At 48.3% G+C, this 14,131-nt stretch overlaps 1 protein-coding gene across 1 annotated transcript in view; it reads right to left on the bottom strand.

Moving 5' to 3' along the window:
- FA2H (fatty acid 2-hydroxylase) overlaps positions 1-13,899 on the bottom strand; it is a 62,657-nt gene extending 48,758 nt beyond the window's left edge. The window contains exon 1 of the mRNA XM_082233508.1: positions 13,542-13,899. Coding sequence (XP_082089634.1) covers positions 13,542-13,838 — 297 coding nt within the window. The 5' untranslated portion in view covers positions 13,839-13,899. The remainder of the gene's footprint in view (positions 1-13,541) is intronic.
- Positions 13,900-14,131: the final 232 nt, after the last annotated feature.

Here is a 14,131-nt window from a genome sequence, read left to right as displayed (position 1 = left end):
GTTTCCGGGTCACCTTCTAAGGTAGCCTCACATAGAGCGCATTGCAGTAGTCCAAGCAATTAAAATTATGTACATGTTCCAACTGTTACAACATTTGTCCTGCCCTTAGGGCTGAAGCTGGCAAATGCTAGGCAGCCAAGGAGGAAGCAGGGTTTCTCATACCCTTAGCCAGCAGGTGCTTCATCCAACAAGCAGCGTTTCCCAAGCCTTAAAGCTTTGCAATCTTGGTTTAGCTAATCACCAGGAACAGCCAAATAGTTTATTTTTGTTTTTTGGGATGCAACCAACAATGGCCATTGATACCTCCCTTTTCTCTGAGGTTTCTAATAATCCAGCCTGTTTTGGACTTGGCTGTTGAAAATAAGAGCACTTGAAAATAAAACTGCCAATATTACAACACTGTTAGACAAACCTATATGATGTGACCGGACTTGGAACACTTTATACAGTCCTGTTCTGTTCTCAAAAAGTTCACGTCAGAATTGGAAAAGGAAACAAAAAATGATGAGGGTGATGGAGCAACCCCTGTGTGAGGAATGGTTGCCGTATCTATAACTTTTTAGTTTAGAGAAAAGGTGAGTAAAAAGTAACATGATAGAAGTTTATAAAGTTAAGCACTGCATGGATAAAATGGCTAAAGAATGGTTTTTCTACCTGCCTCATAGCACTAGAACTCATGGACCTCCAGTGGAGGGAGAACATAGGCGCCATGGCTAGTAGCCATGAATTTGTCTAATCCTCATTTAAAGCCATCTAGGTTTATGACCATCACTGCCTCCTGTGGGAGGGAGTGCCATAGTTTAACTATGCTCTGTATGAAGAAGTCCCTCCTATTTATCTGTCCTGGACCATCCAGAATTCAATGGATGTCCACAACTTCTAGTGTTCAGAGAAAGGGAGAAAACCTTTTCTGTATATTTTCTCCAACAGTAATCTAATTAGTACTGAATTTTAACTCCCAAAGAGAGGCACTCGTGAGATTCTCACAGAGCTTTGGGAACGCTGCACCTTGCCTTGGGGGCAAGGGGAGCCATTTGCTAAATTGTATCAGGCCACAAAATGACTCAGGCTCCACCGCTTCTGCTTCCTTGTCCTCCCATTCAAAGCTCTCCCCAGCCATGTGCCCAACCCTCTCCCCTCTGCCCAGATTCTGCTCCTTCAAAAAAGAGGTTTGCATACCTTATCTAAGGGTCACACCAACTGGGACAATCAGCAGCCACACCTATTGGTTCACACTGATCTGCCCTATTCACATATAAGGGAAGAGTGGGGAATCTAATGTATACCTCAAGGTGGGAAACTCATGACCCTTGCAGTGTTGTTGGACTACAACTCTCATCATCCCTCCCAACTCCCATCATTGGCTGCTGAGAATTGTGAGTCCAGTAAGATATGAAGGGTGGCAAGTTGCCCTGTCTTGGTCAAGAGATGCAGGAGGTTGAAGAGAGATTTCAAGATTATCCTAGGCAAAACTTGCTGTTTTCTATACCATAAACCCAGGCAGATGTGCTGGTCCAGGGGGTGGGGTGGGGCATCACAACACTTACTGCGCTATAGTGATTTTGAAAATTATGTTCTAATGAATAAACATAGCATCTTCCCTATTTTTACAGCTTATGAAATTGCTGAGTTCAGCTGGCTACAGATGGGATTGTAACGCTGACAGAATATGCCTTCTACCACTTGAACACAGATCTTTACTTTGTGGGGGTGGGAGTTACAAGGTCCCAACCAACAGACCGTGCTACCCACGTCAGCTTTCATTGCCCTTTTACCTGGTGGCTCTACCTAAAACCTCCAATTTGCAAATATATACAAAAACCACCATGTTTCCCTTGGGTGTTGCTCTCTGCCTCACAAAGGAGTCAGTTTTCCCATTTGAGCAAGGGACAATTTTATATCCTCAAGATATGGGGGGGGGGGAGCTTTGTTCTTTCTCTACCTCAGCTACACAAATAATTCCACCACCACCATGGATACAAGTGTCCCTGAGACTCTGGAGAGGACCAGTTGGTGAGCATTTGGTCATCCTATATTTCTCCTTTTATTGTGACTTTATCAAACCCTTCTGATCAAATCTGCCAGGATGACCAGGTGCATTTTATAACCTCCTAATTTATGCCTTTTGGCTCAGGATGCATCTGTCACGTTCAGTGTGGCCAAGGACTGGGCTCTTCAGTGAGCAAAACCCGCCAGAACTGATTGCAGATTTTCTGCAGCTTCCCTGCTTGGAGTTGGTGAGAGGATTTCATCTCAACTGTCGGGGACTGTAAGGGCTCTGAAGAGTGGGTGGCGGAGGCCGGGGACCAGGGGAGTGACCCAGGAGAGGGGACTAGTGATGTAGGGGGTGTGGCACAGCCTGCAAAGCAGAAGTGAGGGCAGGGGGAAGAGGAAGAGTCAGGGCAGTCCGAGGAGAGGGAAGATGAGCCAGATATGGCTCAAGAAGATGCTGTTCTGACAGCAGGCAGGTCAGTAGACGCCTCAACTTCCCTCACCCCACTGTCTCCTAGAACCAGGAGGGGCTTGAAGTGGGAAGAGCAATGGAGACTTCTGTGCAGGAGAAGTCTCAGGTTACAGGTGTGTAATCCTTCGGGGAGGGTATATAAGCCGGAAGAGAGGCACGGTCTAAGGCACAGCTGCCTAGTGACTAGAAGCACGTGTGTGTGTGCATGTGCAGCCAGAGTACTGTGGAAGCTGCTGAAAGTGCTTCTTTTGTCAATAAAGACTTAACTATCAGACAGGTGTCTTCCTTAGCTGGGGTGAGCCAAGACATCAATGTCCATTTTATTTTCCTTGGTGTTATTATTTTTTAATCTAACTCATTTTAATTGATTCTCCTTTATGCTATTAGACACATTAGGATAGCATTGTGCTTCTCATTTTGTTTTCTCCGTCTTGGCCATTGTAACAATAAAGGTTTGTTTCGTTTCACCACAGCAACTTTCAGGGGATTCTGAAATCGTTGTGCACCTACCAGAGACTAATCCAATTAAGTTGGTCGAACTGCTCCTGCATTTCATCATCATATTGATGCAACTGCAGACTTTTCTGCTCCAGCATAATTCTGGGCCTTCACTTTCTCACCCACTCCTTGGTTTTGCTTAACATCCTAAAGAGCCAGGTCCTGAGAACTCAAAAGGTGGTATGTTGTTCTGTGCCATTTTCATTTGTCCTTTTGTTTATGTATTGCTTATTATGTTCGTAACTTTTATTTTCTCAATTTCGTAACTTTCATAGCTACCACTTAAAACCAGGAGGTAACATCGATGGAGTGGGCACTTGCTACTCAATTTAGGGTGATTCCTGACCATCCCTATTTAGTGGGTGGGATTCAATTGCGCACCAGAGCAAATTCAGGTGGTGCCATTGGAGTGGATTTTGTGCTCCCTGTGCAGCAAACCCACTTCCCCAAAAACTTGGACATTTTTGCTTAATGCTGCCTCATCTAACCCCTCCCAAAAACAAATCATGATGAGTACTCAATGAACTTGTCATCTAGAGGTGACCTAGAAAAGAGCTAAGTCAGCCACAGGGGGGAACAAGCAAGTGTGTGGGGGGGTGCAGCCAGGTACACGTGCTCTGGGCCACGGAGCGTAAGCTGGCCGAGGGAGGGGGCACCAGGGATTGACTGTTTTCTGTTTGAGTTTATAACTTTATTCTAACAAGAATCCCACCGCAGGTCTCAGACACAGCTCAAAAATATTATAAAATTATGTATAGCATATGTAAAGTGGCTAGAAAAATACCCCCCCCCCATAATACTAGTAGTGGAACGTTAGAAGATTCAGGAAAGACAAGATAAAGTCCTTCTTCACACAGCACAGAGTTAAGATATGAAACTCCCTCCCACAGGAGGCAGTGATGGCCGCCATCTTGGATGGGTTTTTAAAAAGGCATGGAAAAATTCATGGGGGAGAAGGCTACCAATGGCTACCAGCTAGTGCCAGCAGCCACCAGCAAGCAGCAGGAGGGGAAAGCACATTGCGGAGGGACATGGCCTGATGGCAAGGCTGGGCAGTGAGGGCAGGTTAGCTGCTTGATGTTCCCTCACCCACCTACCTACTTGGGGTGCTGCCACCCAGGTGAAGAGGCCTCCCCCGCCCAGTTCTGGGAAGGAGGCAGCAGGGTCCAAGATCCTGTCAAAGCATCATGCCTCCTTCCCTAAGCTGGGCAAAAGGTGGCGGTACTGCATAATGTTGCATGCCGCCAGAAAAAAGCACTGCTATTAGCCATGATGGCTGTGCTCTGCCTCCATGCTTGGAGGCTGCAATGCTTCTGAATAGCACTTTCTGGAAACCACAGGAGGGATGAGTCCTCTTGTGCTGAGATCCTGGTTTCCCAGGGGGATCTGGCTGGCCACTGTGAGAACAGGAGGCTGGACTAGATGGTCCATTAGCCTGATCCAACAGGCTCTTCATTCATTCATTCATTCTCTCTTTCTTTGTTTCATACCTTTCACCCAGACTGGGACTCAAGCTGGTTTACAAAAAGAATACAAATCACAAGCAAAGGGGGGGGGGAGGAAATACCATCATTAAGTAGTAATTGAGCACTAATAAAACTAAAGCAATATAAAAAGCAATATAAGGGACCCCTACAGACACATGTACACTTCTCTTTTCAAGGAAGAGAACCAGGCACCGTTCACATGCTTGCTACTGAAAACTATCCAGAATGACAAAACGCGACCAAGGAGTGGAGTCAAACACCGTAAATATTGATCCTGGGTCCTGTTGAGTTGACTGAGAGGGTGTAAGGTACAACCTCAGCCCACACTAACACACAAATCTGTGAGTGTTTGAGCTGAAAGAGCAGGTTGCAAGCATGACCAACAATTCATCAACCCTGTTGCAAAAGTGGATTACTCAGCAGCGCTCACTTCTCTCAAAGGGTGTGAGAGGGTGTGTGGCTGCTGCCTCTTTACTGCACGGTTTCTTATATTCTTATTTTAATGTTTGAAGCTGTACTTTTTTTAATATTCTGTTGGAAGCCGCCCAGAGTGGCTGGGGAAACCCAGCCAGATGGGCGGGGTATAAATAATAAATTATTATTATTATTATCAAAATTAAATGCATGGTCAGAATGCAGCCAAGCAAATCTAGCTAGGGTTGACAAAGTCCCACAATGGGCAACCGGATGAGCCAGCCGGTGATGGAGAACTTAGGAGGCTATGGGTTGCAAAACCCCTGCTCTATGTTCCCAGGAAGTACTGTAACTAACCTGGAGTTAGGTGAGGTTGCACATGTCGTCTAGAAAGCCCTGGGCTAGGAGGTGCCAACTGGCATCTCGCAAGCTGACCATGGAAGATGGAAGGGAGCTGTTTCCAAAGGAAGGAGAGGCTCAGTGTTGGCGTTTTTTCACCTGCTTTACCCAACCTTCCAGCTGCTTAAGGGATTCTTTGACGTGTCCTTTTAATAAACTGCACACTTACTTAAATGTTAATATAAATCAAATGAGCTGTTGTTGATAATTAACTTTTCAGTGTTACGATGCAAGTATATTATGTGTCCTGTTATGTATTGTTATTGTATTTAGGTTTAGGTGTTTTGTGTGAAGGATTGACTGGGAGAATCAGGGCCGGATTTAGGTTTGATGAGGCCCTAAGCTACTGAAGGTAATGGAGCCCTTTATATGTCCAGCTGTCCTTTGTCAACCACAAATTGTCACTGTTTTTTGTGTTGGATATATGCTGTATGGTAATTTATGGACCTAATAGGCATCTAAAGCCATTTGCACATAACATAATATGTATTTTATCAAAGTAATTGTTGAACTGAAATACAAGTAAGAAGTATATTAATAGTGAAATAATTATTAAGCTCTACCTGTATGTAAGTTTTGTTTGTTTTTTATCTTATATTTTGGAAATGTACATCCAGGGGTTTTTTCCTTTAAATTTTTTTTGGGCCCCAAGAGACTGGGGCCCTAAGTTATAGGTTATACATAAATCCGGCACTGGGGAGACCTGCAAATGATTTGCAGTTGATCAGCAGGGATCCTCCTTTGCCAACACCACCTCTCTCTCTCTCCAAACACATTATTCGGGTGAAAGGCTGCATCATATCAAATGGACAGGAAGCTTTTGTGTATAGGCACCTGACTCACATAGAGACTGCTACCTGCATAAGCTCCCCTACCTCAAACATCCAGGCTATTGCATCAAGGACAGCAGTGGGACGGCCACAGCCCCTTCACACCTGAATTGCCCCTTAATGCAAACAATGTGGGGGTCAATTCATTTAGCCAACAATGTGAGTTTTCTGGAAATGTTGCAGTAAGCAATCCCTCCAGAGGTTCTTTTCATCGTGCATTCGTGATTACTGGTATTTATGATGGTAGTCAAGGTGGTTAGACACAATTCCCCTTTCAATACTCTTTGCACCTGTTTCTGGGCACAAATACAGCTTCACTCCGTCACTGCAATATCCTACAATTTTATGCAGAAATCCTGTTACTTTTCATATTATAGGCTTTTTCGAGGGGAAGGGGTATATTCTGCAGTATGTCACTGATGCAATTATAGTACATCAATGGTGGAATTATACTGGACCATCCACACATCATTGTGCTGTATTACTTCTTCTGCAATGTTTCCCTGACGTTAGCACATTATTGCCATGTTGCACTGTAGCACAAATGCATCTTTCTGCATTGCAAATTTCAAAGGACGCCTGTATCATTTCGGAAAGAGCAGCTTGGCTTGGCTCAAATGCAATCCAAACCAACCCTCCCCTCGCCCGTCAGCACACCTGCTTCCTTCCGCACCTGACTTCTGATGTGTGTTTTAAAAATGTGTCTTTGTTTCATTCAGTCGTTTTTCACTGAAAGCGCCCCCCTGTGCCGACAGCAGCGTGAGAGCACGCACTCGCAGGCACACGCAAGCATCCTGATTTCTGATTCGTCTTGGCTCTTTCCCCAGAGAATAACCGAGAAGCTCCGTTGCAAGGCACCGCCTGAGGCTAACTGTGCAGCAGCAGGAGGTCCCTGTTTGCTTTCTTTCCTCCCCATGTCACCGCGGAGTGTTTCTCTTGGGTCGGGTTCTGACAAGGGCAAGATAAGGCGATTGTCACCGAGGCCAGTGGCCCCCAGCGCCGCTGGCGAGCCGCTCCCTTGGTGCCAGGCTGTGCTCGGTCTGCCTCCGTGGCTGCTTCCCCATATCGCCTGCCTTTACACATCATCAATGGCATTTCAAAGGGGAGAGAATAAGAACTCGTTTGTCTGGCTTGGCGCATTCCCGAAACCTCGCTGGACTCGTTCTGCCTGTGGAGGGGCAAGGAGAGCCGAGGGGCACGGAAGGAGATGGCGAAGAGAGAGGCGCAGAAGACACGAGCAGGCAGCCAGGAGGAAGGGGGTCGGAGCCCAGCACCTGCGCACTCCCCGGGAGGTGGCTGAGACCTTGGAGGAGGATGCTTGGGCAACACCTCTAGGAAATTAAGATGCTGGGCTCTTTATTTGCCCTACAAGCAAAGAAATGTGTGGGTGTGTTTAAAAGTGGGGGGAGGCTTTATATGGCTACACTGAGCCTCATAAAATGAAGCAAGCTTTGCTTCTACAAACATTGAGAAAGATTGCATTTTGTCCATCATTAGCCAAGAGGTACTGGCCCAAACTTTTTTACACACACACACACTTTTTTAAATTTATGGGTCCTATTGTTAATCATTTCCCCCTGCCTCTTTTATAATAATTCAAATCTTTTACATCTCCATTATATCCAAAATCCAGCAGTAAACTGCAAGTGCTATTCCAATCCTAATAACAATTTTAATCAGAATCAGAAAATGGTACTGGCCCAATTCTTGCTGCCCTCCTTCCACTTCTGGATTAAATCCCTCGGTTTTCCCAATGGGGCTGACATCATCTAGATTTGCTCCCTCTCCGCTGCTAAGTTTCTTATTTAATCTGTATGGCAGAGTTACACACTTTGCAGGCTCAGAACAAGAGGCAGCCATCAGCAGCCCCTCTCCTCCAGGAAATTGCCTGGCCCTCTTTGAAAGCCATCCAAGTTGGTGGCCCTCACTGCATCCTGTGAGAGCGAGTTCCATAGTTTAGCTACGTGCTTGCATGAAGGAGGGCTTCCTTTTCACTGTCTCACAGAAGTGTGGTTGCCTCATCCTTGTGCCTCGGGCCCCACTGCAAAGCTCCCTTGGTGCGCAGAGACAAGCAGGGAGCTAATTCTGTCCCAGAGTGACTGACTGAGGCTCCCAAAAGGCCCTGGAGGGGAACAAAGGCCCTGTATTACCACACATGGATTTTAGAGAAAGGCGCTTTGCCATGTGCTCTTGCCTCACGGAGTACAAGCCTTCATAAAGACCTTGGCCATGGGTCAAGTTGCTTCTGAAACTTGCTCCTAAACATGGCAGTAGGGCCGGCCCACCCATGAGGCGAACAGAAACATCTATAAGCGCCCCATCCCCAGCAGCAGCCGCAGCAGCTGGTAAGCAAGGCCTCAGATGGCGAAACAGGGAAGGCCACACCTGTATGATAGATAAATCATTACACAGGAGGAATAAAGCACCTATTCTGTCCACACACAAACAGTTCAGAAGACTAAAACACACATTTCTCCCAGAATTGGGTATCAACAACTGCTACCGTCTCCACATTATATTGGCATGCTTCTTGAGCTTGAGTCAAATCAAGGGTGTATATGCCCAAGTCTCCTAGAAGGAGCACAGGAAATCTTCTTTGAGCGTTAGCCATAAGAACATTAGAAGAGCTTTCTGGATCAGCCCCAAGCAACCTGTTCTCACAGTGGCCAACCAGATACCTGTGGGGAGTTAGCAAGCAGGGCCCAAGCACAAGGGCAGCACTCTGCCTTCCAACAACTGGTGTACTCTAGCCACTCAAGGATTCAGGGGAAGAGGAGCCTGAGGTGACCTCCTAATTTTGAGCATGACCCTAAGCCCCAGAGCAGCCAGCAGCTCTTCCTAGCATGGCTGCAAGTACTTCCAGGTCAGGCTTGGATTTTTGCTTGACCAGAACTTTGCTTTGCCTGGAGCGAAAGTCCCGTCCCAGCTGTACTCCTTGCTCCTTGGGACAGACCACTTATCTCCCCCAACTCAGTACTCTTCTCAGCTACCCTTGACCTCAACTCCTGTCCTCTCTGGAACTTTGAGGGCAGGACTTTAGAGGTGGAGATCAAGGGCACCGCTCAGCAGAATGAGGGCCCCCAAATGCAGCAGGCCTGGCTTGCACATTTTGAGAAAGCAAATGAAGACACACGACAATCTAAAGACCACTGTCCCCCAGCAAAAAAGTCTATTAAGTCCAGAGTTCCACCACAACCCCTGGTCCCACAGTTCCATGATCTGGCTCACCACCACCTCAGCTTTAGCCCACCTGTGGATCTGGCACCCCACGCCATCAGGCATGCCAGTCCCTCCCTGGCTGCTTTTATTCCAGTCGCACAAGCCAAAGGTAAGCATTCCCACACCAGCAAGGGACTAACCCCAAACCCAGGTGCTTCTTGGTGGTGGCACCCACCCTGTGGAACACCCTCCCATCAGATGTCAAGGAGATAAGTAACTATACAACCTTTAGAAGACATCTGAAGGCAGCCCTGTATGGGGACGTTTTTAATGTTTAATGTTTTATTCTGTTTTTATATACGCTGGAAGCCGCATAGAGTGGCTGGGGCAACCCAATCAGATGAGCGGGGTACAATTGTTGTTGTTATCATCATCATTACTATTTTTATTTGCAACTGAGCTTTCCAGACCGCAAGGCCCCTTGGTGCTCGGCCACAGGTCTTTTCAGAAGTCAGGTCTTCACACCGAGGCCCCAAATGCAGCGCTATCCATTCAATGCAAGGGCATATTAACGAACCTTGAAAATTCCCTGCAGGAGGAACACAACACTTCTGCTGCCTTTTCCTAAACCTCAACATTTTGTCAAGAGTAGGAGAGAGGACATAATACCCACCGATGGGCAACCCCTTAAAAGACTGGTCATACAGGAGGAGCAGACTCAAAGAAACTGCCCTCCAAGCCTCACCCACCCACTTGGCCATATTGTCTTGGGCAGGGGACAACACCAACAAGGTTGTCCCACGCCTTGCCCTTTCAGGCTCATTTCTTTTCATTTTCTAGGAACAACAGGGGTAGGGAGGGAGAGCCCTCTTATGCTCAGGTGAGGCTTGCAGGTTTTAGGGTTGCCATATTTGAAAAAGTGAAAATCCGGACACAAAGGTTGTTGAGTTTTTTACCTATTTTTTTAGGGAAATCACCAAATAATTAACACTTCCAATATGGACTGCCATGTGCCTGGGTTTTCCTGGACGTTTCAGCCGCTTTTTGAAAATTCCACCCAGACACCGTTTTCGATGGACATATCCCAGCTACGTCTGGGAAATTCCAGACACATGGTGATCCTAGCAGTTTTCCTCTAATGGGCATCTGATTGCCTTTATGAGGAACAGGGTGCAGGACTAAGTAGGCCAGAGTTCTGATCCAACAGGGCTTTTACGATGTTTTAATCAAAGTTTTTCAGAGGCTCACGCCTTCTGCTAATGAATTAATATGGAAAGTAACTCTCAAGAACATGACTGCTCCCTGCTGCAAGATTGCAATCAATGTCCATTTGTCATGCATTTTGATGTTGCAATGTAGCATCCTGGGAAACTGAACAAATGCATTTAAAACAAAAGCACCTAAGATTCCCAATAGTTGGTTTTGCATCTGTGCACACCTGTCGTTTCAAGTCAGCAAGCTCAGTTTTAAAATCACCCGGCTGGGTCTTCCACAGACAGCCCCACCATGCTGTCCTTTCTCAGAAACCTGATTAAGTCGTGGGGGGGGGGAGCAGGTGGAGGAGAGTGTGTAGCTTTGCAGGGGAGCTCAGCTCAAGCATGGGAGGCAAAATATCCCAGATAATCATTAGCAGCCCAGGCCTGGCCATGCTGGCTCATACAAAGGTGCTTCCTATTTGCTCTGGCATCCAGCTTGCAGGTGGATCCCTCCACTGAGCCCCACCTTTCACCTGTGCCCTAAAGGCAACCAACACTAAATTAACCAAGAGGACGAGCTGCATAGCAGCAGGTTACTCTGTCCCCATTTTTTCGCAAATGTATACAAAGATAAATCTGCCCCAGGAGGCTGCAGACTTGAGCAGAAAAATCAGTGGGTGGGTGGGTGGAGAAAGAGCCATTTTCTCAGATCAAAATCACACACCAAAATGATCAACTCCTTCGTTTTGCTGCTTTTGTGTAAAATAAAAACTTGTGGTGGTATGTTTTCTTTGTGTGGATGTTTTCATGTACCCTCCCAAAGTTGCTTTTATCGTGGCAAGGGGACTCTCTCACTGAGCAAAGCAGTCTAGGGAGGGTGATCTTCAGCAGGAAAATGACAAGAGCGGAAAGCACCAAGCAGAAGAATGCTGGTCTTCTACTCAAAAGGGCAGCCTCGCTGGGGAGCCACCTCTCTTTACTGTGAAACACATACACTGTGGCAAAGTTTATCTCATCATTTCAATCATGGCCCTAAGAGGCTGAATACTTACTAAGGGACTAGGGGCATGATCTGCAATAGGGAGGAGAGACGAGGAGATAAGCAGCATCATGCATTACATATCGTTTCATAAGCGCCACTCCTTCATGACAGCAGACAGTCATTGTCTTCAAGAGTGCCTTCCTTGCACACACCCCATAGACGTTGGCAAATCAGAGGTGCAGAACGGGGGGGGACCTCACTCACTGTGCGAGCGCAAGCACGTGGCCCAACAGAATCAGGCAAAAAGTCTCTCTGGTGCATGGGGGAGGACCTCCGAATATTGCTTGACCACTATCCCCAACCATCAGCCATGCTGAGGGATCTGGGGTGGGGTGGGTGACAGCGGCGGGAGCAGGGAAGGCCTTTTGAGTTTCCTAACCCTTCGGCGCATCACAAGCCGCCCAGGTGAATTCCTCAAGTTAGTTTAGCACCTACCATAAAGTTTCCCAAGGGCACAGGAGGTGCCCTCCACCCACCCTTGCTGATGGCATCACAATCTCTGCACTTGCCAACGCCTCTCCTGATCAAGGAATGCCCTGCTTAGAGCTACTGTCACCGTGTGCTATTGAGACACAGCCAAGCCCAACTGGGTTTTCAAGCCCCAACTGGAGCTCTAGGGCTGCATTCTGGAGGGAGGGGTGGGCTGGATGACCCCTGGGATCCCTTCCAACTCTACAATTCATGTAGCAGTTTGGGGGTTTTCCATGGCACCTCACCTCACACAGCACCCACCTGCGTTACATTATATCCGAGCTTTCATATGACACAAACGCCTCTTCTGGAACTGCAACATAGTGCAAGTTTGGTATTGCTTCCAGAAACAATCCATTTGCAAGCAATATGGAAATAAGCACCAAACTTGCACTACGTTCCACTATAGTTCCGGAAGAGGCACATGAGAAAGCTCAAATAAAATGTGGAAATAAACAGTTAGTGAAATGTTTCAAAAGTGGAACGAACAGCCTTGTAAAAGCACATTCCTGCTCCTCACCTGCAGCATTGCTCAACCAGCACACACACACACACACCCCATTGGGGAAGGGGGCAAGACAGCCCCAGCACAGGCACTGCCCATTGCCAGTAAACCTGCCTGCTTCAACACAGGCTCTTCCAGGGTTGTGAAAGATGCACTTCCAGCCCCACTCAAATTACAGGAAGGCCAGATGTGGGTCAGGCCAGGCCAGACCAGACCAAGCCAGTCGAGCCCCCAGTTGCCTTTTGGGATAGCCGCCCCCTTAGCTCTTGCTTCTAGGAGTGGGGGACCACAATTTGGCTGAACTGGAGGGAAAATAATGGCTAGATTGGAGGGGAAATATCAAAGGATGGGGAAGGGGGGAGGGTTCATTTTGCCCCCTCAGCCTCCCCCTCCACCATTCAATGACAGCACAACTGTGGGTGTAGTCAGTGGGTGGGGATAGCAGCTACCCCCCCCACTAAATCAAGTAAATAAATAAAAATACTTAACTAAAAGTAGAAATCGTAAGAAGATTTTGAGATATTTTTCTGAACACTTGGGGTCAAAAGAATGTAACAACTGTTGCTGAGACATTTCGTATCGAATCTGCTAGTAGACAGAGCCGGACAGAGGATGATGAGGGATGATACCCTCCCCCTACAAATCCTGGCTACAGCTAAGAGCAAAACTGAACTGCTCATGTTCCCTCAGCTGATAGTTCCACCTTGGTGTACCTGGGGCAACAGGTGCTGCTACACAGACACCCCACTGCAGTGATGGTGGGTATGATGATGATGCCCCCAGCTCGCTGAACACCTGTAGACGTGCCTGGCAGCCACCACTTGGCTTTCCAGGCTACCCACAGACAGACACACACACACCCCTTGTTTTTCTTCAGGCACTCCCCCACTCAACATCCACAAAGAAAGAGTATATTTAATTATGTCTGGGGTTTGTAATCCGCGCGCCCGTCCCCGCCCCACTGATTAATCCCTCCGAAAGAACCAGCTGCCCGGCGGCGGCGGCTTTCCCGGTTGGATTCCTGCCTGCCCCATAGCCAAGAGTGGAGAAAGCTTTCGAGGAGGCGCCCGCGTTACCTCTTGCTGCTGCTGCGGCTGCCGCGCGTCGTCGTCTTCAAGGTCGCCCACGTAATACTGCTCGAGCCAGCGGCGCGCGTTCTCCGAGTGCCGGTGCGGCGGTCCGTCCAGCTGGGCGCTCACGTCGGTGCCGGCCCGCTGGAGGAGCAGCTCGGGTCCGCCCGGGTGGAGCCGCACGAAGGCTGACAGGTCGTAGACGCGGCGGGGGCCCACCAGCACTAGGCACTCGCCCGCCGCGCAGCGCTGCTGGATCTCGGCGCGTGTGTGCCCGCGGGGCTGCTGCGGGGAAGGAGCCATGGCTGGGCAGCGAAATCCTCGAGGGCGGCGGCGCAGCAGTTCTTCCGACGGCTTCCACAGCACTGAGCCAGGCACCTGCTGCTGCTGCTGCTGCTGCTGCCCAGGCTTCCCAAAGAGTACTTAAGCCAGAGGCGCGGACACGCCCCGTCCCGTTGGTCTCCGGGCGCCACGCAGCGCCGCGCTTGCCGCCTCGCTCCCTCCCCACGCCCATCCACCTTCCCACTAACCGAGGATGGCGACCATAAGCCACAAGGTTACAACATTGGGGACCTTTTCGTTTCGGGGCGAGACGG

The sequence above is a fragment of the Podarcis vaucheri genome (assembly GCF_965113315.1).
Source record: "Podarcis vaucheri genome assembly, chromosome: 7".
NCBI classification, from domain to species: domain Eukaryota; kingdom Metazoa; phylum Chordata; class Lepidosauria; order Squamata; family Lacertidae; genus Podarcis; species Podarcis vaucheri.
The sequence above is the reverse complement of the archived record's forward strand: the minus strand, read 5'-3'. Positions and strand labels throughout refer to the sequence as shown.